Genomic DNA, 25,855 nt, shown 5'->3' with positions numbered 1-25,855 from the left:
ATGCCAGCATAACTAGAACAAGGCTTATTAACTTACATACTAACCCACATTATCATAATGGTCCAAAATCACTCACGGATCCACTATATAGTGCACTATATGGTCAGATCGGCATTTTGTAGTGCTGGCAGCAGGAACAGCCTGACCCGTCGTATAAGTGTAAAGAGAAGCAGAGCAGCACATCATAGCACAAAGAGCGGGAAACAAGTTTATTTCTACATTTAAAAATGATCAATATGTTTTTTTTACTAAGTGTAAAATAAACGTTTAAAATTTACTGTAAGATTTTCCACCGGCCAACGTTGTTGTTGTTGTTGTACGTCCTAATCCTGCGACAATGACGTCTTTAATGGCGCAGAGCAAATGCACAACTAAGTAGGGTCGGAAAGCGTCTTTTTCTTTTCCCGAGTAGGGAATAGTGAGTGAGTGGATGATTTCGGACACAATCAATCATTTTCCAATTTTTCTTCCAATCTGTTATGGCCAAGTCCCCTAACACTGCAGTCCTTGTCGTTGCTAACCCCCACTGTTGGCACTGATGTGGACTGTGTGGACATGTTTCCTCACATGGAGTTGTACCAGATGCCCCCTTTTTCTAGATCTTCGGTAGTAGGATGTAACACACGTATAGATTCTCGATTCTTCCCTTGAGGATCACGATTGGCAGTGCTCCGACCTTCACCCCTGCACACTTGAAGATACAAGCTCAGCTTCTGCCTTAGAGATTTATGGTTCATTAGTCATGTGCACATCCGTAAAATCCTCAGTGGGATAAGTGCTGGATCCCCAAAAAATCTGTATGAATACAATGGAAAACTACCCACACGCTGAAGTTTTGACACAAACATCACTAATATGATCAGAAGGGAGGTTGTTCCCTGGAATCTGTGGAGCCATTTTCTTTGTTGTAGTTTCACTGCTGCAAATACTCTCACTACCACTTGGACAACTTGTTGCTCACATTTTTTCGACATTTTCCCCATTTCCTATTCTCTCCTCCTGGTAATTTCCATGTCCTATAATATTCCCTCCCCTAGTTACTGCTTTCCTATGGTACCTCTACATCTGATGCCACTTGCTTTTTGTGTTGCCTCTTCATTTATATTATGTCCACTTAGTTTTGTCAATATACAAATGTCAAACAGGATATTCATTCTTATGCTCACAAAACTCTGTTGTGGCTTCTCCAATTTGGGTCATACTGAGCAGCACCAATGGTGTTCTGCACACACACTGTGCCCTGATTGTGTTGTATACAGTTCCTTGCTACATTATGGATCCTGCTACCACCAGCACGGGCTATCTGCCAGGCCTCTTTGCACAATATGCACCTCAGGATCTGGATATTGCTACGGACCCTGTTTGTATTGACCTGGTGCTTGGTGCCTCTTCTTGTGCTCGCTCTATCTTCTCTCCTCATTTGATGAGAGTCACCACTGCTCTTTTTCAATAGCACCTATAATGGAAGGCCTTGACTTACCATGACACTCACACAGAGTGAGATGTGCTTAAAAGTTTCAAGTGTTCCAGAGAACTTTGTAGAAGTAGATAAGATATATTGCTGCACTTACTGCTGGTGACCTCTGTTAGACATAGATTTGTTCATGCCCTTCAAGTCTATTAGATGTAGATAGAAAATATGGTTTGAATGCAATCACTCAAACTCAAAATTCATTTTGCAGTCACATTTGGGACTTGGGAGACAAGACTAACAGAAAATAGAGAAACATAACTACATTGCATTTATTCGGAGTATAACTGTATGCCTTCCTGTAGGAAACCAATGAGCAGCTTGTATTATTTTCCTGATGCCTAAAAATCATGTAAAACTGGAATTAAACCGATTAAACTAAATTAAATCATCATTGTCTCTCTCTTTAGCCTATCAACTGCAAAACTGCCAGGACCCCTTTCCTTTCCCCAATGGTGACATCATCAACAGTGACTACAGCGCTGGCCAATCTGTAACTTTTCAGTGCTACCCAGGTTATGTTTTGATTGGACACCCGGTACTAACCTGCCTGCATGGGACCAACCGGAAGTGGAACCACCCGTTTCCACGGTGTGAGGGTAAGAACCAATGACTTTTATATGAGAGTATTCCGCAAAATGTTCATGTCTGTTAATTGGATAAAAGGTTTGTATGATAATCAAACTAATAATGTAATTTAGAAAAAATACACTCCACAAATTGTTCACGCTTTTTTTTACTGTTACCTCCTGTACTCCAAAAACATCCCCTACAGACCAATTAATAATCATAATTTAGACAATTATAAGTTATTGTTATCCTGATTGAATTTGCATAAAAGTTAATCTCATCTTTCACCAGTAACACAAATCAACACTGTTGGCAAATAAGTAGAAAGTAAATAACATGTGAGACTCATTTATACGAAAATCATTACCTCATTACCACCACCACTATAACTACTGCTGTTAATAGAGATGATAAGAATTATAATCTTTACTGTCTGCAGCTCAGCAGTTAGTCATGGCCCCTGATCCTTCCAGGTCTAGCACGTTACAAGAAAGTGACAAATTTGCAAATGGAGAACTTTACAACACTGCTCTTTTTTTTTACAGCTCCTTGCGGCTATAATGTCACGGCTGAAAATGGGACCATCTATTCACCTCAGTACCCCAATGAATATCCCAACTCCCAGGACTGTATCTGGCTCATCACTGTTCCCCATGGACATGGAGTTTATATCAACTTTACCTTGTTGCAGACGGAGCCTGTCACTGATTACATTGCTGTCTGGTAAGTGTGGGTACTCGCACTTGAATGCACATACACACACAAATGCAAAAGCTTCTTCTCCACGTTGCCCTTTATCCTGGAAATGATTGCATCACTGATGGCTAAGTCCTGAATGCTCTTATAGCCTGTCTTCTCTCTGCACACTAACAAGAAACCGGTGAATCAACTTTTACTTTTATTTTTTATTCATCGTTGTCAGTCCCTCTCATATATTCTCTCAAACAGACATCCCTGGTATTGACTGCATTTTCTATTCATATATCTTTTACTTTATAAAACAGTCTTGACTTTGCAAAGGCAGGAATACAATATATATGTCAATTGTTTATTACTTTATCATACAAGGAGATCAACTCAAATCCATCTGTGTATGGCTTGGTCAATACAGGGAGATCACAGCTCCTTAGACCCCCGATACACACACACACACACACACACACACACACACACACACACACACACACACACACACACACACACACACACACACACACACGCACACACACACACACACATACTCTGTGATATGCATACACAGACTCTCCTGCAGTAATAATAGGATTCAGTGTGGAGGTAAAACTGTAATAGAGGGGGTGTGAGAGTAATGCATTTACAATGGGACCACTGACCAATTCAATCTAACTCAGTAGCATGGCCACACAGAGACCCGGATAGGGCTCAGGAACTCTGGCAGTAATGATGAGATTCAGTGGGGAGAGGGGAAAAGTAATGAAAGGAATGGTGGAGCTGGGGGTCACAAATCCAACGGGACTCCACTGGATCTCACAAGTTGGGGTCAGTCCAAGAGAAATTTCTCACTTAACAATTTGTGTTTGCCAACAAAAACAACATTGAACAGTGAATTTATAAGGAAGAGAAATAGGATCTTGTAGTATTTGGGACATGTCATCAATTGGTGCAGGTTTGGTTCAGTAAAGACATATTTGATGTTTGTGCTGAGGTCAGGTGTTAATGTTCGGGCTGAAGAGTCAAGCTCTGGGGAGTGGGCAGCTGAAATGCAGGCAGTGGGAAAGTAATAGATTCACAGTCGGTGACTACTCGCCTTCAATCTCACCAGCCACCACAGCCGCGCGGAGACGGGTGCGGAGAGGCTGGTTTTACAGTTGCAAATTGATTTTTGTGATTCGTGTGTTTTTGGTACATTTCATAGTGAATCAAATTATAAAAACACATTCATAGATTGTAGGGTAGCAATAAGACATCTGTTAGGTGAGATTAGTGTGTACATAATGGACTGTAGCACTGCTCAGTCAAGCTATATCTCCAACACATGAATATATTTGGAAGTGACTGGAGGCTGACTCTGAAGAGAGGAGTCCTTTTCTCAGACCCAGTGGGATACCATCTTCCTTCCAGGGCTGTGGACAGATTTAGAGTGGATGATCCAAAGGTCTATTGCATCGACATTACAGTCAGGTAAAGGGTAGAGAGCTGTTACCTACGTCAGTGCTCTCTGTTTTCGAACACTGAATAACCATCAAAGACACAGCCTGTACGTTTGATGTATTTGAATCAGCTAATGTGCATAAAATAAATTACTTATTTCAAAACTACATCCGTTACAGGTATGTCACTTCAAAGATGGTTTACTACGGACAGATGTACTGCTGGTGTACATCACAGCACAGGTGTAACACACATAATTGCCTTCCAGTTGTTGTCAGTCAGAACAAAGGTTACTGCATCAGTGACTCAGGTCACCTTTCTTTTCACTGGAGATGCACTCAATGCTCATCTGTGCTTCAACAGATCTTGCATTCTAGCTTACATCCTGGTGGCCTGAAGCTTAATACTTTTTTTTGTTCATCTGTTGGTTCTTTCAACTCGCCCAGACAGTCACGAGTTTGCTTTACACATACAAGGTTGTAGCAGTGTGAGATGTACTAAGGGTTTTTCCAGTGGATGAATGACTATAATCATGAACATGTCCGGCCTTCTGAAACTTCTTCATCCATGATGGATTTTGTACCTTAATTATGTGCATCAGCAGTGAATAAAAGCACAGTATCAGAGATTTGGAGTTTGGATTTGTGAATTGACTTGGACAGAGAGTGGGAGGAGATGCATTATTCCCTGTGTGAACTGCTGGGTTAATAAGGAATTGATTGGATACATAGTTTCTATTTAGTGAAATATGAAACTTGTAATGGTTAGTTTTATGAGTTTGATCCCGAGCTGAATCATACTGGATCTGAATAAGTGGAGCAAAGCAAGCATGTCACTGGTCAAATTAAACCTCCAGTTGTAGATGCTGTAGCCCAAAGATTTTTCAAATGGTTTATGTGTATAGATATATAAATCTAAATGTTGTGCAATGAACATTATAAGCCATATAGAGTGATATGTTCATAAGGCATTGCTTTAGTTTGGAGCATTTCCATTTTGAAATGCCACCTGGAACAGCTGACTCTTAAAATCAGCAGTCAAACAACGAGGCAGTTTTAATGATCTGATGAGACGAGACATTCACTCTCAGTGGTTTTCTTCACCAGCATGCTTCTTTCGGGTCTGTCATTCACCGAAGCTGTGATTGCTGTGTTTAGCCCATGTTGTCTTATATCTCAGTGATGTGTGTTTACTGGTTTCTGCCCAGTACCACTGAGTTCACGTGACAGCAGCTGTATCCAGATGTCAGGGACCTAGGTTGTCTCTGTGGTCTGCCACCATTCGTGTTTGGCATGTTGCCTAAATTCACTGGACCATATTCTAACAGTGGGCGATGCATCTAACACCATAACAGCAGAGTAATTTGTTATACTGTTCACTCACTGAAATCATCTGACCAAGTGAAAAGCTTATTAAATAACCATATTTTTAAAATATCTTTGACAATGTTCAAATGATTTTGTGCACTAGTGGTGCTTTGTATAATATTGGATCTCTCTTAGTGCTGGTCTTTTGAAAAGAAAGAAAAATCAAACCAGAAGTGGTAAACACAGTTATGGTTTGTTTCATTCAACAGGAAAAAGCATCTATAAAAGCTCAGAAAATTGCAGCAATCAGCTGTGATAAACGCTGTCAGAGCAAAAAAAAAAGAAAAAGAACACACTTAAGGCACATCATGGTATTTTAATGCACAAAGTCTGGTCTCATGTCACAGTTTTGTTGTTCCGTGAGTAATTTCTGATTCTTTCACATGGTAAATCTGAATCTTCAGCACAAAGCTGTCAGATTACTCTCAGAGATGATTTTGTCGTGGCTCCACTGTTTTCTCCTCCATTAGACCCTGAGAGTGCTGTTGCCAAGGATGCACTGATTATACTGTAAAATTATTTCATTTGAAGGTGAATGGTGTCAGCCCCCATCACTCTGTTAATGTATTTTTCCCAATCCCAGCCTATCCCAGCACTGCACCCAATCACCTGTGTGTTAAGTCTTACTAAATGAATGATCCTTTCAAAACAATAAATGAAATATTAACATTAAAAATATATAAAGGTAAGACGACTTTTTGATTATAGCTGTACACAAAATAAATATGGGCCGAAGATATGGTCAAAGTCTTTGATAGTAGAACTACCCCCTTTTAGAGGTACAGGTTTCTCATGTTGTCTTGGATCATCCTAGTGTTCAGAGTTACAATTACCTCTGTCACGTTCACTCTCCTCGTGCACATGTTCTGCCTGCTTAATACATTGTGGTGAACAAAGCATTTTTTGAATACCCATAAAATATTGCTGGGAAGAGTGTGATTTGTGTCTGAGTAAATAAACAATAAAGCATTATGTAATTTAACGATTGTCACACAAAATACAGTATACATTATCATTTTGTACACCTTGAGTCTAAATACATGTTTTAATAATTTGCATTATAACTGTATTCGGGCTGTGGGAGATATTGTAATATGGATTTGTAATTTATGACTCAGTTTAGATTTAAATGATCCAAATAGCACACTTTGATTCTCCAAAGAGCTCCAACACCTTCAGAAGACCTTGAATTATTGAGCAGCCAAGAGATCCCAGGCACTCTTCATGAATTAAAATTTTAAAACCCTTGTTTAATCCAATGGCATGTTCATTAAAAACCTAAAACTGGGCATTTAGGAACTTTATAAAATGTAACCTTTCAAAAACATTCAATATTTAATGAGTGAAGTTAAGCCTTTAATCCATGGGCTTTGTTCGAAAAACCAAAGAGGGGAAAAAAACAAAAATATTTTTGCTACCTCTTCAATGAAGACACATGTGGGCTGAGCAGATATCTGTTTTCTGTTTGTTTTGAAGAAGGTTACCGTGTTCTGGCTTCAGTTTCTCTTCTCAGAAATTAAATCCAGTCAGTGAAAGCATATCCTCAATTATCATTTCCTAAGACGTTCACACTGTTCTCAACCTATGATCTCCCTGTAAATCAGCTATTATTACTGATTTCCATTATGAGGAATTTGACAGTTTAAGCAGATTTCAAAATATTATGGTGATTGTAAGGAAAAATATTCCTAAATTGTTTTTATGATTATTATTCAGAAATTATAATTCTTTCATATTTATTTTCATTTTATAATAGATTTTATTTGTGTTGTCCTTACCTTGCACATCTAGCTATAATTATTTACATGTCACCCCTTGTTAAATTTAGTTTGCACCTAATACATTTTTAACTGAAAGGGCTTTGCTTGCTTTGTAAAGACAGTAAATCATTGTATATCATATGCATAGATATCTTTTTGCCAGTCATTGCTTTCCACGTCTCCATCTGTTTGCTGCAGTGTATCCTACCTGCAGTTTAAGCATCACCACTTGTCTTTGTTGTCTCTCTTTCTTTATTTAGGGATGGCCCAGATACACCCAGCCCTCAGCTTGGAGTCTTCAGTGGCAACACAGCATTAGAGTCAGCATACAGTAGCAGCCCAAAGGTCCTGATCCGCTTTCACTCTGACTTTTCAACTGGAGGGTTCTTCATACTCAACTACCATGGTACAGTTACACATACACACACACACACACACATATTTTTACTTCTATCTTAGTGAAGACACTCATTGGCATAATGCATTCCCAAGTCCCTTACCTTAACCATCCAAACTAAATGCCTAACCCTAACCTAATTCTAATCCTAACCCTAAAACCAAGTCTTAACCCTTAAACAGCCCATTGACAAAGTGAGGACCGGCCAAAATGTCCTCACTTTCTAAAAATGTCCTCACTCTGTAGGGTCTATGCTTGGTCCTCACAAAGCAATCAGTACAGGAATACACACACACACACACACACACACACACACACACACACACACACACACATACCTGTAGTATAGGTGGCCTTACACAGTAGTTTTGTGTGCATAACATAATGTACGTATAATGTGATACAGTCTGACACATATGGGTAAAGGGACAGATACACCAAGTACCAGGTTTTTTTCAGTAACAAAACTTTATTCTGCAACTGAGTGGACAAAAAGTTCAATTTATTTATTTATATATGTCATCTGCATTTGAAAGTATGATACCTACTATTATGTTCCTACCCTGAGAGTGAGTAATGCTGTGCACTAACCACTTCGAACATCATTCCCATAACTTTTGATTTGAATAACCAAGATCAGCTTTGACGGCTGAATCCTTCTTTTTTTCGCTCGATGCAACACAAGTGTATTTAATGTGATTTCATAGTATTCAAGACACGTGACCAATGAAATGCATCATGATTAACTGAGGCTGAAAAACTTGACAATTCAAGTTTTTCTCATGTTGTTTGTTTGAGGTTGTTTGCTTTCAGAGGCTACCGTAGGTTTTAGTGGGATAAAAGACACAGAGGGAGAGATGCTGGAGCACAGCTACTTTTCTTCTTTCACTCACTTCTATTGCTCTCCATCACTTCATTGCATTTCAATCTTTTTTAGGAATAAACTAATTCATATCTTTGAGTATTTCTATCTCATCAATAGGGAGTACCTTACTGTATTTCCTTCTCTCCAGCTTATCGTCTGAAGAAATGCCCTCCTCCGCCTGCTGTGGAGAACGCAGAGGTGATATATGAAGATGAAGACTTCCAGATAGGTAATGAGCCTGATTAATAATTATAACCTTCATACAGCAAAAAATATGTTGACAGTAGAAAAACAGACACACCAACTGACCCTGACACAAACAAAATGTGTGAAGATTCTTGATACATTTTAATATAATCACTAAAATTAAATTACAGAGGACCCATATCACTCTTTGGCTGTAAAAGATAATATAACTTCTAATTTGTTATCTTTGGATCGTCATGACTCTGGCAGGCTTTTCTCACTGCACTGGTTCCCGACCTTTAGTGACCACAGTGCGTAGATAGTGAACTGGAATGCCGAGGTACAGTTAGTGTCTCTGCAAAGTGTACAGCATGCTGGGCATCACAAGGGCCAGCAGGCAAATAACCATCACATTTACCAGAGGCAGCAGAAGTTGCTTCATGGTGGCGCTGGCTCAGGAGAGGAGAGCCGAGGGTGGAGGGGGCGCTGCCTGGACACAATCAACCATGGCTGCTTTGCCTGGGCGAGGGTGTGTGATGTTGAAAGATAGAACTGATGACCCACTAGAAGCATCACTGATGATGTTGGTTAAAAGCATAAACATGAACAAGGCTCTATTAATGGGAAAACTGAAAGGCTTCCATCATTTCTAAAAATGTCCTAATGGAATTCACAGTGGTAGCAGTAGTGGTAATGAAATGCTGTGTGCAATCATCGCAACGATTTGTGGTCAGTTAATAGCATTGTTCTATAAACTAACTTCCTAATTACAGTGTTGTTTTGTATTGTGTTGTGTGCATTGTGTAGAGCTTGGTCGAACAACAAACACTGTGGGAAAACACAACTATTTTTCGTTTTGAAATCTAACACATTTTTTCACAAGCTTCTGAAGAACATTCAATTTAGGAGAAATAATCGCTTGTCAAGTTTTCCATTTTCCCTCAGCTCTGTATTATGTGATTTGCTCAAAGCATCTTACTTTAAGGTTTGGTGACCTTTCGAGAGCAGTTTTTTTTTTTTAAGCAGACATTTCATAAAACCCACAGAAAAATCAATTTACCCTGCCAGTGCTACCCTGCCAGAGTCTAGTTCGCTTCGGGCAAAGTATCAAAATATTTTTTTTTCAGAAAACGTACATTTTGAAATGTCATCTTTTTACAAACCCAGAAAACCTAGTTAATTTTTGAAAGACTTCTAGATTTTTTTTGTTTTTTACATTTTTGTCTTTGACCTTTTGAAAATGAATGAATAATGGTGTAGAAGTTTTATTATAGAGTCAATAGAGACATCGGACACTCACATGAAAAAACCCCAGAATTAGATGCTTTGTTTCTAATAGGACACAGATAATGTAAATTTTGCCGTGATTGAGAGTGATAGCACTATTTTATATTTGTGATTTACTGTGTAAGGATTAATTTGAATTATTGCCACTACACTACACCACAGCAGCAGCAACTAGAAGCACCTACTCACAGCAAAACTCAATTCCATCCTCTGTGACAGAGTAAAGACCCAAGGCAGGGAGTTTGCAGTAATCATACATACAAATCTTAAAAGCCCTTCGACCATTTGAGAGCATGTAGTGTCAAATTTACATCCATAAAACCTGGCAAAGTGGACAACCTCTGAGAGACAGGGACAGTTTTATTGTCGGTCAGTCTAAAAGCCAATTATGCAACCTGTGAACGAGGTCAAAGAAAGGTTAAACGTTGTGTTTTTCTTCTGTCGAACAGGTTTAAACGAACAGAGGCCCCATGCTGTGACTGTACACTCCTGGGTGCTAAGTTTGGAACATGTATTACATCTCTGCCCCTTTCAAGATTGCAGGCCTGTCAACTCTGCCTCTTAAAATGGAGTAACACAACCAATCAACTGTTTCCGAGCACTCTGCTTACAAAATAATACCTTAAAGGTTTAGACCGATTTAGACTTATAGCTAGTTTAACATAAGACTTCCCCAGGTATGATGAATTGTATAATCAAGAAGACGTAACTGTAGAAATGCTTATAGAATGGAGTTCAACAAGATTTTAATATCTCCTCTGCTTTAGGTGATATTGTAAAGTATCGCTGTTTACCTGGATACACACTGATTGGAAAAGCAGAGCTTATGTGCAGTCTCAACTCCCATTTGCTCTTTGAGGCCCCGCCACCATCATGTCAAGGTAAGACATCACTAATCATTGTAAAAAAATATGACCCTGAATTCCAGCAAGTGTCAGAGTGACGTCCATTGTGCTCCACAGCATTATGTCTGTAAAAGCCATTGAAATTGTAACTGAATCGACTGTGTTTACTCTGAAATGTGTGTATTCGTCAACACTAATCCTGCATTTCCCGTAATGCAATTTAAGGCGCCTTTTTGTTGTATTGTTCCGATCTGTAAAGAGCCAGGTCTTTTCAGGACTTCAGTTTTGTTAACCAAGTTCTCTTTGCAGCCACAGGAGATGTCATACAGCTGTTTACTCTGGCTGAGTGTTAGTCCACATGAGTAAACTGATATTCATGTCTCCTCCTGATAGATGGACTTCTAATTTAATGCTAATTCACCTTTCTACCATTGTTACTATTACCCACTAATGTGAACCAAAACTTTGAAGAATCGAAAGAAAATTTGAATCAGAGGACACATATTGCTGCACTTTATATGGCTGTAATTTGTTCAGCTATAGAAATTGTTATTGTTGTGTAATTATTGTTTCACCAACACATCCGCAACCAAGCTCAGTGTCAGTCAATTAGACTTATTATACCAAAGCCTCTCGTTTTATTATACTTTAAATAGTGAAGAGGCATATAATTATTTTACCCTGTTGGTCCTTCAATGTCAGTGTATGCACATGTAGAAAGCACCCATTTTAGTAGCAGTTAGCATCTTGAATACATCAATTGCCAGAACCAGCTCCTGGTATTTCTATAACAAAACTGAATTCTGATGATTATTGCTCAATTATCTTTTCCTGCCACAGTAGAAGTACAAGTAGAATGGTCATTGTGCTTTCCATTATAAAGTAGGAGCAAAAGAGGCAAGCACTCTTATAAGAGAACATGAAACCAAAGTTTCTCTCCAGACAACCTGGAGGACAGATCCTTTTCTGTGACATGATACCTAAACAGTCATCACCTAGAACGACTGGGAGAGGCTTTTAGTGTCTCATTGAATAGGCAGGTTTTAAAGGCAGACACCATGTGTCTACAGATTATACACATTCTGACTAAACCCCACATGACCCCTGTTCATCTGTTGGCAGTGCAAGCAAGTTGAATAAAAAACAGAATTTCCATGCTGGAAAAGGCTCTTTTTGCATAAGTGCTGGTGACACGAGACAGGTAAAGTAAGTGGGCAGAATAACATTAACATTGGACGCCAATCAGGGAGGAGATTTGTTAAAAACCTGAAATCTACGTGTAATCTGCAAGCTTTCAATGTTTTGGTCGACTGTCACCCTCCAGCCCAGTGCCCGGCCAATGAGGAGCGGTCTTCATCATCAGGAGTCATACTTAGTCCGGGGTTTCCAAGCAACTACCCCAACAGCCAGACATGCTCATGGCTTCTACGTATGGTTCCAGGTACAGTGTGTGTCCAGGGGGTGCATACAGTATGTATATAATGTGTCAGAGTGATGTCTGCAAGACTGTGCACTCATAAAAGATATGCATGTTCGTGTGCACTTACATGTATAATGCATATGCATACAAGTTTGTGTGCATTGTGTGTGTGTGTTTGCATTTATATGTGGTACAGACTTCATATGGCAGCTTTTTAGACGTGATTGTAAATGCATTTCTCTTGTTTCCCAGGTTATACCATCAATATCTACGTAGAGATGTTCCACAGCGAGAAACAGTTTGATGAACTAGAGATTTTTGATGGTACACAAAGCTTTTCCTCTCTGTTTTTAATACAACTCTGCACACACATACACACATCCTTATCACACACAGCTTTAATTCATGTCTTTCAATTTAAAATAAATAGCACAACAGCTGATAAGATGCACAACTATAAATTTTTGTTGCCTGGAATCCAAGAAGGTCTCATTATGTTTGAAAGTGTGTGCGTGTACTTGTACTTATACATTTGTGAGGACCATTTTGAGAATAGACCTTATACGGAGTAAGGACATTTTGGAAAGTGAGGATATTTTGTCCGTTCCTCACTTTTTCAAAGGCTTTTTTGAGGGTTAAGACTTTGTTTTGGGGTTAGGGTTAGAATTTGGTTTAGGTTAGGGTTAGGCAATTAGTTGTGATGGTTAAGGTTAAGGTAAGGGGCTGGCAAATGCACTATGCCTATGTGTGTCCTCTCTTCCTCACAAAGATAGAACCACAAGAATGTGTGTGAATTATCTTTCTCAACTTTGTTTCTTTATTTGTGCAATAAATTCACAAATAACTCTTAAAAAAAGTATATTGTCGTGCAAAGAAGAGTTGAGAAAGTGATGTAATATAAATGAAAGTCTTTTGGCGGTTAGACCCCCTCATGACGATATCATGATTCAAAGGGGTGAGGCCGTGAGTAGAATAGGAAACCTCGCCGGCGTCTAGACGGTGGTGATGGCTGTGATGGGATGGAGGGATGCTGAGAATCTGAATACAAAGATGAACGGACTTTGGGTATGAAGACTGGAGGTTATTGAGGTGGAGGAGAGTCGCAGTGACTCACTGAAATGACAACGAGAGAGAGGAGAAAAGATTTAAAGTTTGAAAGCAACGACACGATTGGCTGAATAAGATTGGGGCAGAATCTGATTGGATTACAGAGAACACCCACAGTCAGCCCATTAGAGAAAGTGTGGAGAAGGAGAGACAGAAACAGAGAGAGTTGTGAATAAATTAGTGTTTCAGATATTCTTAGTGATTGAACTTATGCTGAGCTTCATTACTGACAACTAAAAATGATTTGTAAATCTCTGTCAGAATATCAAATCTTTAAATCATTGTGTCCTATTTAAGGGGCCTACAGCTTAGTTTGTAACCAACATCATAATAAGCCAACATAACACATGACTTTAATATCTTTTGAATTCTGGGATTTGTAATAAAATCCTCGAGCAGCATGAGGAAACATTCAATATGTTTATTATCCTGTTCAACTCTGTCTCGTCTCTGATGTTGCCCAGGGCGATGGCATAATTGTTGAGTAGGCGGCTGTGCCGAGATGTTTCTGATTTGCAGTCCCCTTCACTTTGTTGAAAGGAACAAAATGTCAGTAGGTGTCAACATTACAGCTGATTAAGTGTGTAAATGTTTTTAGTGTTAAATAATGGGTACATTGCTTTATTAAAAAATTCATAAAAGACAGGTAAGACTTTCAAAACAAGACCAAAACAGAACACAGGTGCTGGGTTGTGGTCTGTAAACATGAGATTGAACGATACAATATGCTCCAATCAGAATACATCTACAACCAGGGAGCACCGTCCAATGGGATCAGACCAGTCCCAACACCCGTCAACATCTTGATGCTTTAACCCATGAGTACTTAGTTTTCATGGCCCCACCCATTTTCAATCAGGCAGACAGACGGATGGACACACACACACTCACACTCAAACACACACACACACACACACACACACACACACACACACACACACACACACACACACACACACACACACACACACTCTAAATACAATACCAATCCTGCTGCAATAGCTGGTAACAAAAAATGTTGAGGTATCTAGCAGCTTAATGATGCCGTCACCTTCATGAGCTGCATAACACAGAAATTATGAAACTGTTTCAAACTGCAAAATATTGTACAGCTCCATCTCAGATCATGCTAATATGCATCTGATTATAAGATTATTCCAAATTGTGAGCTATAGAGTGCACTGTAAACACAGCAGCTCTAAAGTCTCACTAATCTGTTTCTCCAGGATCCTCAGGACAAAGCCCTCTGCTTGTTGCTCTGAGTGGTAACCACTCATCTCAGCTGAACTTCACATCCAAAACGAATCAGCTCTACCTACGGTGGTCCACGGATCACGCAACCAACAAGAGAGGATTCAAGATGCGATACTCAGGTAAGATCTTTCCTTTCTTCTTTTTCTTTCTTACCTGTTGCTCCTTTAATCAGCCACTGCACATGTTGACATCAGGAGAATAATACCGGTAATATTATTTATCAGCTATCTCCTTATCTGTTCAATAGCTTTAGGTTGTGAAAACTGATTATGTTTATAGGTTGATTCTCTGTGTAGTTTTTTTTTAGGAGATGTTTTAGGCAGTGAGTGTCCTACTATGTCAAAGAAAAACAACAACTTTAATTTGTTCCCATCCTGCTGTATAGAAAAAACCATATCTCCTTGTATAAATAGACAACCCAATGGCCTTTCTCCTCGTGAAGATAAATCGATGCATCAAGGGTGTAGGTACATGAGCCACAATCATTTAGACTACACCATTAATTGGAAACATTGTTTTTTTTATGCATCAGGCTAATTAGGAGCCATGGAAAATTAGCAAGACCAATTTGTTAATTTGACAATTTGTTTCAGATTGAGTGTATTATCTCTGCAGGTTCTTGCCAACTCCATGGTACTTTAACCATTAGCTTTGTTAGATTCATGTTGTGAGGTTCAGCTGCCCCTTAATCATGGGCCAACACTTTTACATTTGCTGGACATCTTAATCAATCTCAGTTGTACAAAACACAATTTACAGCAACTCTGATCCCGTTTGGGCTCAACAGGAGCGAGTCACAAGGTCAGGGACCTGGATCTCTGTACTGAAAAGTAATGTGCGATATATTTCAGTTTGTGGGGTATATCTACACAATGGCCTGAAGTAATAGCATCCTCTTCTCCCCATGGTGTTGTACTGCCGTGACAACGGCAGCTATATAGAGAAAAGAAATTTATAGTAGTTTTTTTTACTTCCTATACACTATTCATGCTCTGGTGTGCTTTATATTGAAAAACAGCATACACACAGAGTGCAGTATATATATTGCATGTTTACCAATTACGTATAACGTGGATTTATGACTTATTAGCTATGTTAATTCACTTCTCCACCTGTGCTGGAGGATTAAGGTTCAATTAACTTCAGGGTTTAAGTAAACAAAAAGCATTATGGGGAAAAAAACGTACTATGCCTATGAGGTCCCCCACACTAGTACAAGTTGCGTATTCAGTGTGCGTGCGTGTGTGTGTATCTGTGTGTGCGTGTGCGTGCACGTGTGTGGGTGCGAGTGTATATGTAAGGGTCTGTGTTACCTATGGTTCGAGCTGTCACAATGACTGTTGTATTTTTCTTCTTTAGATTTTTTTTCATTCAGGTGCCTGTCCTTGGGTCGAGTCAATGTACCTTTTTACTTTTTCAGGCACAAAGGTCACTTTTCCTGATAAAAATAAGAATATATGTGAATGGAGGATTCAGTATTTAGGCAAATAGCTGAGAGCAATCATCTGCTCAATTGATTCAAACTATTTAATTGAATATTATTCAAATGGCTATAGTAAAACATATAAAACATCTGTGGTTACCTTGTTTGCCAATTTTACAGATTTTGTTTTTTATTTTGTAGTCTGCACAGCTGTCTGTGAAATCTCACTCAGGGGCACAGTATATTTTCTTTTTTGCCTTTGCATTGTCAACACTCCTGAACTAGTTTGTCCTGACTATCCTGATTTTCCTGTCTGCAAAGATATAATTTGAATTTTAGCAATATGTTCTCTTGTAAAGTTCCCCATTGGGATTAATTAAATACTGCATTCTGTATCACAAAGGTTTTGAAGGTTATTTGATATTTCTTTTATCTAGGAATTAAATTTGTATGTGTTTGCTGCAGACTGGGAGAGAACTCATGCAATCGTTCACAGCCCAGATAAAATTGCCACTGCAACTAAGTATTAGACGACAGTAAATCCCCTGATACGGAGGCTCTGGGATACAATCTTATCCAAGAGGAGTTTGTCTCTCGGTTAAACTAGTCACTAGTAAGAAATTAAAGGACTGCGCCCTCAGCTTTGAATATTTCTACAACCAGAGAATGATGATGTCAGAGAGTCGCTGTGATAAGATGTAAATATTTGCTGTGCAGATGGAACAGATTGATTTAGAGCAGGTAGAGTGAGCTATATTCTATATTATGAATCACTGGGGTAAGGGAGAAGTGAGACACTATAAAAGGATTACAGATGAAAATGGAATAAGTTACTGGATTGTAACTTATTTCTGTCAGGCAAGAGGGAACCAAGTGGCCTCTTGTGATATTTTGTACCGGATGTTTTGAGTGTTGTCTGTCCTCTAGTAGTTGAGCTTTTATGCTCAGTTCTGGGAAGAAGACATTATTACATTACTTGGAAAGGTTTGCCAACAAGGACTTTAATTGATAAAAACCTATTCTGCTTCTGTCTTTAAATTATTGACAGATTTCTGAGCATGTTCTCTGAACTCACTGACACTGTTTACTAGCTGTAATGCAATGAGGGAAATGGACGATAATCAATGTCTTTTATCCACAATGCCTGGTAATGGGAGTTGGAGCCGTAATGTTTCCTGTGAACTGAAAAACCCCAGAGAAACAAATATTATTTCATTACTCTCCCTGTCTTTCTTATTTTCTCTGCGTCTCCAGCGGCCTATTGTAGCATTAATGATCCCCCAGTGAATGGGGGTGTGGTCAACCGAACCAAACTCCAACCAGGCAGCAGACTGCAGTTCTTCTGTAACCGTGGTTACCGCCTGGTGGGCTATACCAATTCCACCTGCCGGCTCCATTCCAATGGGCTTTTCCAGTGGGATACACCAACACCTTTTTGTCAAGGTAAAGTTTTTGGAAACATTCATCATCTACAGTGGTGTCCAAAGGACCACAAGTGAACTGGTGGTCGCAGACCTGAGTTAAAAACTGTCACCCTCCATGACGTATATATGTCTTTGTGATGCTGCAGCTATCTCGTGTGGAATCCCTCAATCGCCAGGCAATGGCAGCTTCCATGCTTACCAGTACACTGTTGGTAGCCAAGTTACCTACCATTGTAACCAGGGTTTCCAACTTGACCCCGGTGTTTCGATGACAGTGGTGTGTTTGGAGGACGGCACCTGGAGTAATGCTGCCTCAGCCCCCAGATGTCTACGTGAGTTTTTTTTTTAATACTGGGATTTAGGTATGAGTTGACAAGAAAACAAAAAGTAGCTATTAGCAGAACTCATATCTGTATCTCACAGTCTTGCTCAGTAGATGGAGAAACATTTGCTCCGTTTTTTTGGTGGCCATGTAATTTAGTGATCAAATTTGAGATTTGTTTAAAGCCCAGAAACAGCAACTACTATTTTATTGACAAACTACTCCCAAATGATAAGATTAATGGTATGTGGAAGACATTTAATGAAGCAGACATTGGAAATAGGATACATTTATTAATTTTGTATTTGCACAATGATTCTCTGCCAGGGGGTGTCATATTAATAAATTTAATTTAGACAAACCAAAAAGTGAAATTCCGAAGAATCTGCAGGTAAAAAGAAAATGAAAAATATAGATAGTTGTTATCGATATATATATATATGTATATTTAATTTTTAAATTAAATTAACAGTTTATTTTGTTGTATTTTTATTTTCTAGCGGTTCACTGCCCTAGCATTGAGGGCGTATTGACGGATCATATGACCTACCACCTGCTCTATGGAGGGTTGGGAGAGTTTGGGTCTATGGTGATGCTGGAATGCTCATCAGGCTACTATTTGGGTTTGGGGCATCGGACACTTCGCTGCCTTGCCAACGGGACCTGGGAAGGATCCGATGACCCAGCTACATGCAAGAGTGAGTATTGACATACACATCATCATGATGGCTATATGACTGACAGCAAAACGACTCAGTATTACCTGAATTCTCATTACTCTGACTAAGATAATAATAAAACTGTGATATGATGTCTGTGCACTCAGGATTGACAGGGTATAGCTTCTTTATGAGTCTACACAGACACACAGCCATAGCTGGGATTTAGGAAATCCTTTTTAACTGAGTGGCCTCAGACTGTATATTCACATACATGAAATCCTTCACACTCCTTTGTACTTCACAGTGCACAGATAATATGTAACTTCTCATATGAAGGTACTTGTCATGGATGGGGAACCATTTAAACCAATGAATGAACCAGAATAGCACTGAATGGCCTTATGAACAGTCCCCTTATGAAACCTCATCCAGGTTTTTATTTGGATCTGCACCAAATTGCACAGACTCATAAATATCAGTTATCTAAACATGCCAGATGTTGTATTTCGCCAAGACCCATGAATTATTCTCAGAGAATAAACAATAATGTTGAAAAATGTGAAAGTATAAATTCCTGGCTCTGCCCCCTGATCCAGATCCACACCAAAATTGAATGGCAGTATATAATGGCTATGACACATTCCCCATCCTTTCATAAAATGTCATGGCAATCCGTCCAGTAGTTTTTGCGTAAACCTGCTAATTAACCATCAAATGCCAGTGAAAACAAGACCTCCCTGGAGAAGACACTCCATACGCTCACACTTCATCTGCATGAGCAGCAAACATACACTAGTTACCAGGGGTATATGTGTTTGCAAATATCTTACGACAACTGAACTATTGCACACAATGTCTTGACAGTGTGAAAACTATTTTCCAACTGACTGATATCTATGATTCATTAATGTGAACTATGTGTTGCCAATAGTGCACGATTGGTTTGTCAAACAGAGTTACTCTGCAATGTGCCTTTTCTGCTTATATTTCATAAAGTACTAAGAAAACAGTGACTTAGAAAACTTTCCATGAGGCTGCAGAGCTTCTCAGTCTTACATAATATATGACGTTTCGGTGAAAAGGTCAAATTTGTGAAGTGAAATGATTAAAAATTGACATCTATCTTACGCCATCTCAGACCACAATATTATTGGGCTACATTCTCAGTTTGTTTTTCTCATTTTTCCCGATCCCTTATTATTTGATTTGACCTACCTCACACTGCAGCATGTCTGAGGGATTTAGTAATGCAACGCAAGTGCCGGACAGGAAAAAAAGTTTATTGGTTCTCTAAATAAATAAATAAATTCAGGTTTTGCAGCGTTTTATCCACCCTACCTCAAATGACGACCTGGCAGCATAACCCACCTAATATCCAGATAAAACACAGATCATTTAACTGTACCCATAGCCTTAGCATGCTATATCATATCTAATTTCTTGTGTATGCCTGTAATCAAATTATCTTATAATGTTTATCTAATTGTTTAGTCATCTCCTGTGGTGAGCTTCCTTCTCCACCCTTTGGGGCCAAACTGGGGACGTTGACCACATTCGGAGCAACTGCGATCTTTATGTGTAACCATGGCTACACCCTGGTGGGGTCACATGTCAGAGAGTGCGGAGCCAACGGGCTGTGGAGTGGTGCAGAAACCAGGTGTTTAGGTAAGTTCCACTAAATGTGAGAGGTTACACATTGTGTTGCATCCTGTCCTGAAACATTTAAAGAAATAAATCAAATGAACTGCACGGGCAATAATGAAAGTAAATTCCACAGATTCAAGGATATGAATAATTAAGACTGAAACGAAGCAGTGTATATTGGTAATGAACTGTAGTAGCTGTTAATGGAGTTAAATCAATGGCTTGGAGGCATCTTGCATTAAATATCTCTTGTGTATCTTTTATATTTTGTTGAAGATCCAGCATGACCTGATATCAATTGTGAGACTTGTGGTTTTTATAATCTTATAAAATATAAATAATGTTAAAGTGTTGTGCCAAATTAAAGACCAGTATGTTAATATAATTTACATACTGGCATATGTATTCATATAATGGGATGAAAGCTCCATATTTATCTGCTGTGTGCATTGGTCCTGCATATTCTGCACAGAGGGCGAAACTGTGTCAAGGGCTTTTTGTAAAGACTGAATGGAAATGTGTGAAGGCATACATTCCACTCATAATCTTTATTAAAACATGGGGTTGATAAAGGTGTCTTGATAAAGTCTATGGAAATTAGACAAGCAATAAGTAGGATAAACTGTGCACATGCCTCAGTAACTCAAATGATGTACTATGAGACATTTTATCGCTTATTACATTAAGGGCTTGATTTAGACCTTCAGTAAGCACGAGCCATAGATGATTAATACTGGTTTTACATGCGCACTCCACTCCGATGATTCAACCTTGGAGTTGCACACCTGAGTAAGAAACTTTATCCACATTTATATGATGAATGTATCATATAAAGCAGGTCTACCTTCATGTCATTATTCTGAAATTCTCGTGCAAAAAAAAAGGGCAAAAGCTAAATAACATAAGCATTGATGTAAGAAGAGTTTAACATTTGAAGTCAGTAAATGACTGTTAGACACAGATACAAATGTGTTTTTAACTTCAAGCTAAAGTGACCAGCCTTGATACTGTGATTAATCAATGAAGTGATGTGAAGGCATTTCATGAAGTCTATTGTGCCCATTTATTAACCCACGCAAAATGATGTATAGGGCTACTTAGTCTCATGCTGACACAAAATAACACACGTTTTCTCTGTGGCGCCTTCTGTCCTGGTAGGTTTTGAGTAGCTACTTTGACAGGCGTTCATGTGTGTGTGGGCAGATTTGGCAAATCTTATCGGATGTGTAGTTGAGATGAAAATTAAGGCTACACATGTAGTAATGTACTGTAATGTAATAATGAGTACACATAGAATAACGTAGTAATGAGGAGGCTACTAATGACTTAATATTGTAGTAATAATTGCGTATATAAAAATAAAAAAAAGAATGGCTAATGCGTACTCATGTAATAATGTATTGAGCACTGGGTACCCATGTGGTAATGTCGTAATGAGTACATTGCTGATGTGATAATCTACTAATTATTGCTCATATATTAGCAGTAGTATTGAGTACTCATGGCTCAGAACATGAACGTGTTGATGAGTGTTGCGGCTGGTGTAATTCCCTTGCAAGATGTGTCTTGTTTATTAAATTTGGAAATGTGTCTCTTTAAAGAAAGCCAAACATATGTTCCTCATAATTTCTAAAAGAAAATATGTAACTTGCAGTATTTCACTTTGAAATGTGCCAGTTTTACACAGCATCTCTGTGTTGTGTGTACTGTGTGAACAAATTTGGAAATCATAATAAAATCCTTTTTTTTATCCAGTGGGTCCTAGATGCTGTTTAGACACGTGGTCGAAATATCAGCATTCCATCAACATTAATCTCTAATGAGTTATATGAAATAATCAATTTTCTAGATGTCTGTTTTCACAGCCTTAACCATCATTTAAGAAAGTGTATCGAATCATTTGGAGAAAAAAAACATCAAACAGCATTGGGCTTCAGTCATTGACTCCACGAGGCACAGAAACATGAAGGGATGAATTGACTGTGAAATCTGGGTTATTGGTCTCATTACAGATGAAATAGTATTGAATACAATTCAATGGTTCTCCACGGTGAAGCTCTCATGTTGTGTCCTGAAAATTGACGTGCTCAGGTTTAAGAAATCCTGAAAGGATGCTGTACTTCAAGGCCACTTACAGCACGCACATGAATGGTTTTAAGGGTTAGGGCTGCAGTCACAGCGCTGCACTGTGTCTGAACATTGATTTATAGTTTTACTATATATGAACAGCTCCTGCACATTGTTTGGCAGTTCATAAATATACACTACAGGACACCTGAACCCACACCGATGACTTTAAAACCTAAGAAAGTGAGTTTAGGTTGCTTTTGAATCATAGTGCATTAATCTCTATCCTTCTGTGTCTTCCAGCTGGTCACTGTGACTCTCCAGACCCTATTGTCAATGGGCACATTAGTGGAGATGGGTCAAGTTACCGTGACACGGTGGTGTACCAGTGCATGTTAGGATATCGCCTAATCGGCACATCAGTCAGAATCTGCCAGCAAGACCACCGGTGGTCCGGAACCACACCTGTATGCGTCCGTAAGTACTTTTATGAAACCAAAACCACCGGAGTCCATCGCCAGCGTATCGTGATTCACTGCTACCTTATACAGTCAAAAAAATATATATATTTAAAGTAAATCAATTACAAACAAAGTCACACATTTTAGGCTTTTTAGAGTTTATTATGTTCTTTCAAGTCGAGTCTCTGCAGCAGTTATTTGATTCAGTAAAAAAGATGAAGATAGTGCACATGAAGAAGAAAAATACCGTAATGCTCCAGACAAAACCTTTTACACACATCCTGTTTCTCATCCAACTTCTCTTTACTCCATCAGCAATCACCTGTGGTCATCCGGGCAACCCAGCCAACGGGCGGACCAATGGCAGCGAGTTCAACCTCAATGACGTTGTCAACTTCACCTGCAACAGAGGTTACGTCCTCAGTGGAAACGCTCGAGCTCAGTGTCGACTCAACGGACAGTGGAGCAGCCCCCTGCCCGTCTGCAAAGGTCACAAACACATATATTAACACCGATTTACAGGCTTACACTTTACTGTGCATTGTACATCCCTGTAGATGCTTTCAGATTATTGTACACAGAATATGATGGTGTGGGTTTTCCCTTCATTTCACCTCCGCTATATATTCAGAACAAGAAAAGGCAGTTGTGCATACATGCTTCTTTTCTTTTTTTGTCAGTGCATGAATGCATGTTTTAGGTGCTTCCATTGTTTTTAGTTTCAAATAATTACATTAAGATATTTCTAGTCATGTTGCCACCTGGACACACACAGCTGAAGAAAATCGAACCAAGTTTTAAAATCTATAGATCCAAGTAAGCCAGGGATTTTAACTGGTCAGTATGTGTTCAGTATTTTTTTGGTCCCGATTTGCTTCAAGCTGCAGTATGTCAACTGGAAATGTTTTGTCCAAATCTGCTTCCAGCAAACTGTAAAATTGAGAACTGAATAACTGTAGCATAAACACGGTCTCCATTGAACTGTATTCAGCCACAGTCAGTCTGGTTTACGTGTGTGTGTGTGTGTGTGTGTGAGTCTCTCAATTTCAAATGTGCACACGCACACATACCCAACACACAGCTGGGTACATGTGCAGACACGCGTCCTTCTCCTCTGCTAACCGTGTGTGGTCGTTACACTACAAGTCCCAGACCTCTGCTCGTGTAACAGCTATGATATACTAAAACACAAACAGAGAGTCCTTCAGCTCAGTCATGAGAGCAGATCGATACAACATAGTTGCTCACATGGGTTTTCCATTGAAGGGATTCATCCTCGCTTGCTTGCTTTCTCCATCTCCCTGACTTTTTCGGTTTTATCCCACTCTCCCTCCCCGCAGCAGCTGTCAGTTTTGAGACTGAAACTTTCTTTGTTCCCATAGGGTGCCAGACGTGCACACACACACACACACACACACACAAAGCGAACAGCCGCACGCAAGCACGCACATATCCCCATGTCCCCCACGGACTTGAATATGAGTGAATGTCAGTCTCCCCTGTGACATGTGGAAAATCAAACTCCACTTTTTTGGACTGGCATGCACCCAGAGAGCAGAGCAGAGTAGAGGGGACAAGAGGAGAAAGTAGAGAACAAAGAGGAGCTCTGGAGAACAAAGCAGGGGACGTGACAAAAAGAGCAGTGAAGAGTGGGACAGTGCAACAAGGACAATCTGGATTTGCGACACTGTGATTCAGGGTTTAAGACCCTGAAAGTATTCAACGCCATCCTATTCTCTGGTGGTTCTTCTGTGAAGTGTCATCATGCGGAGAGTCGGCCTATTTTGATTTAAATCACTCCCTATGTGCTATATAGTGCAATACATTTACTCTCCTCCTGAGTGTATACATAAAGTCAGCCAACGATCCCACAATGCATCAGATTCCTCAGACGTTGTGGATGCAGTAATCACAGTCATGCCACAGTAAACCTGTCAATGGTGACACAAAATGATACTGAATGTCCCAAATCTCCCTTTACAGCTGACTAATCAACACTGCAGTATACAGTACACAGCCCATGTTAATGATGTCTTTTTTTGTGCTCCCTTTTGCAGTGGTAAACTGTTCGGACCCCGGCCACGTGGAGAATGGTGTGCGCCAGTCTGGCCTACGTTACCCAGAAGTCTTCAGTTATGGCGTAAGTGTGGCGATCCACTGTAAACGAGGCTTCTACCTGTTGGGCTCCGCGCTCCTCACGTGTCTACATGATGGACGGTGGGACCGACCAACCCCTCGCTGCCAAGGTACGGATGGACCAATGCAGGGAGTTTTGAAAATGCTTTGATTTGAAAGAAACTCGGACAAAACAGGTTTGAGAGAAATAAGAGATAAAGAGGCTCAAAGACAATTCATAAACATGTATTAAAATGTTCGTCCTATTGTGATTAGGTCACAACTATTTGGAATGTCTGCAAAGGTTTGTCATGATGAACACAATTAGCCAGAGGCAGGTGGATTTCCATTTAGTTTTCTTTGTACGCAACGTGAGAGAAAAGAGTGAAATGACGTGAAGAGCAACTGGAAGGAAGGTGAGGAGGGAATGAGAAAGCGAGAGAATAAGAGAAGGTTCGAGGCAGAAAATGGGAGGGAGGTAATCATAGAAGGAAGGCAAGAGTAGAAAAGAGAGAGACTTAAAGGTGTTGAGCCTGTCCATGAATGTGTGTGTGTGTACGTGCCTGAGTGGATGTGTGCGCAGAAAAAAAGGTGAGATATTTCTTTTAGGGCTATAGGCGTTGTCAGGGGGCTAACATGGCTGATAGAAACATAGAGATTAAACCAGAGAGAGCAATAGCGATAGAAAGAATCTGATTCAGAGATGGAGAGAGGCGAACACGACTGCAGAACAAGGACACAGTAACAGAGAGCAGGCGATGGGGAATCAGACAGAGAGGGAGAGAGGGCCAGACGCCGGTGTCTGTGTGTCGAGCATTACATTCAAGAAACAAGGTCTTATCGGAAAATTGGGGGGAGTGGGGTGATGACTGTGGGGCAAGGAGAGGATGAAGTAATACCATTTGGGGGTAAGGGGGAGAGAAAATCGAGAGCAGTTTCATATCTGCGTCCTCCAGAAACCTGGGCTGTGTAAAACATCAATTTCTCCAAAATTGAAGTAGTCTTTTTTTTTTTTTTTTTCAGTGATGTCCGCTGATTTGACGTCGTAGAGCGATTTCTGCTTTTTGAACCAGGGGAG

At 39.6% G+C, this 25,855-nt stretch overlaps 1 protein-coding gene across 2 annotated transcripts in view; it reads left to right on the top strand.

Moving 5' to 3' along the window:
• The window catches only part of LOC117756771 (CUB and sushi domain-containing protein 1-like), a 380,356-nt gene that overhangs the window by 323,119 nt on the left and 31,382 nt on the right, over positions 1-25,855 (top strand). For both annotated transcript variants that reach the window (XM_034577551.1, XM_034577542.1), the window contains exons 44-58: positions 1,882-2,070; positions 2,587-2,764; positions 7,559-7,704; positions 8,709-8,789; positions 10,801-10,914; positions 12,203-12,319; positions 12,551-12,622; positions 14,632-14,778; positions 17,337-17,525; positions 17,653-17,838; positions 18,329-18,526; positions 19,982-20,155; positions 22,505-22,678; positions 22,978-23,151; positions 24,720-24,908. In XM_034577551.1, coding sequence (XP_034433442.1) covers positions 1,882-2,070; positions 2,587-2,764; positions 7,559-7,704; positions 8,709-8,789; positions 10,801-10,914; positions 12,203-12,319; positions 12,551-12,622; positions 14,632-14,778; positions 17,337-17,525; positions 17,653-17,838; positions 18,329-18,526; positions 19,982-20,155; positions 22,505-22,678; positions 22,978-23,151; positions 24,720-24,908 — 2,328 coding nt within the window. The remainder of the gene's footprint in view (positions 1-1,881; positions 2,071-2,586; positions 2,765-7,558; positions 7,705-8,708; positions 8,790-10,800; positions 10,915-12,202; positions 12,320-12,550; positions 12,623-14,631; positions 14,779-17,336; positions 17,526-17,652; positions 17,839-18,328; positions 18,527-19,981; positions 20,156-22,504; positions 22,679-22,977; positions 23,152-24,719; positions 24,909-25,855) is intronic.

Source organism: Hippoglossus hippoglossus, chromosome 3, assembly GCF_009819705.1.
Source record: "Hippoglossus hippoglossus isolate fHipHip1 chromosome 3, fHipHip1.pri, whole genome shotgun sequence".
NCBI lineage: Eukaryota > Metazoa > Chordata > Actinopteri > Pleuronectiformes > Pleuronectidae > Hippoglossus > Hippoglossus hippoglossus.
Note: the sequence above shows the minus strand (reverse complement) of the source record. Positions and strands in the feature narration are given on the sequence as shown.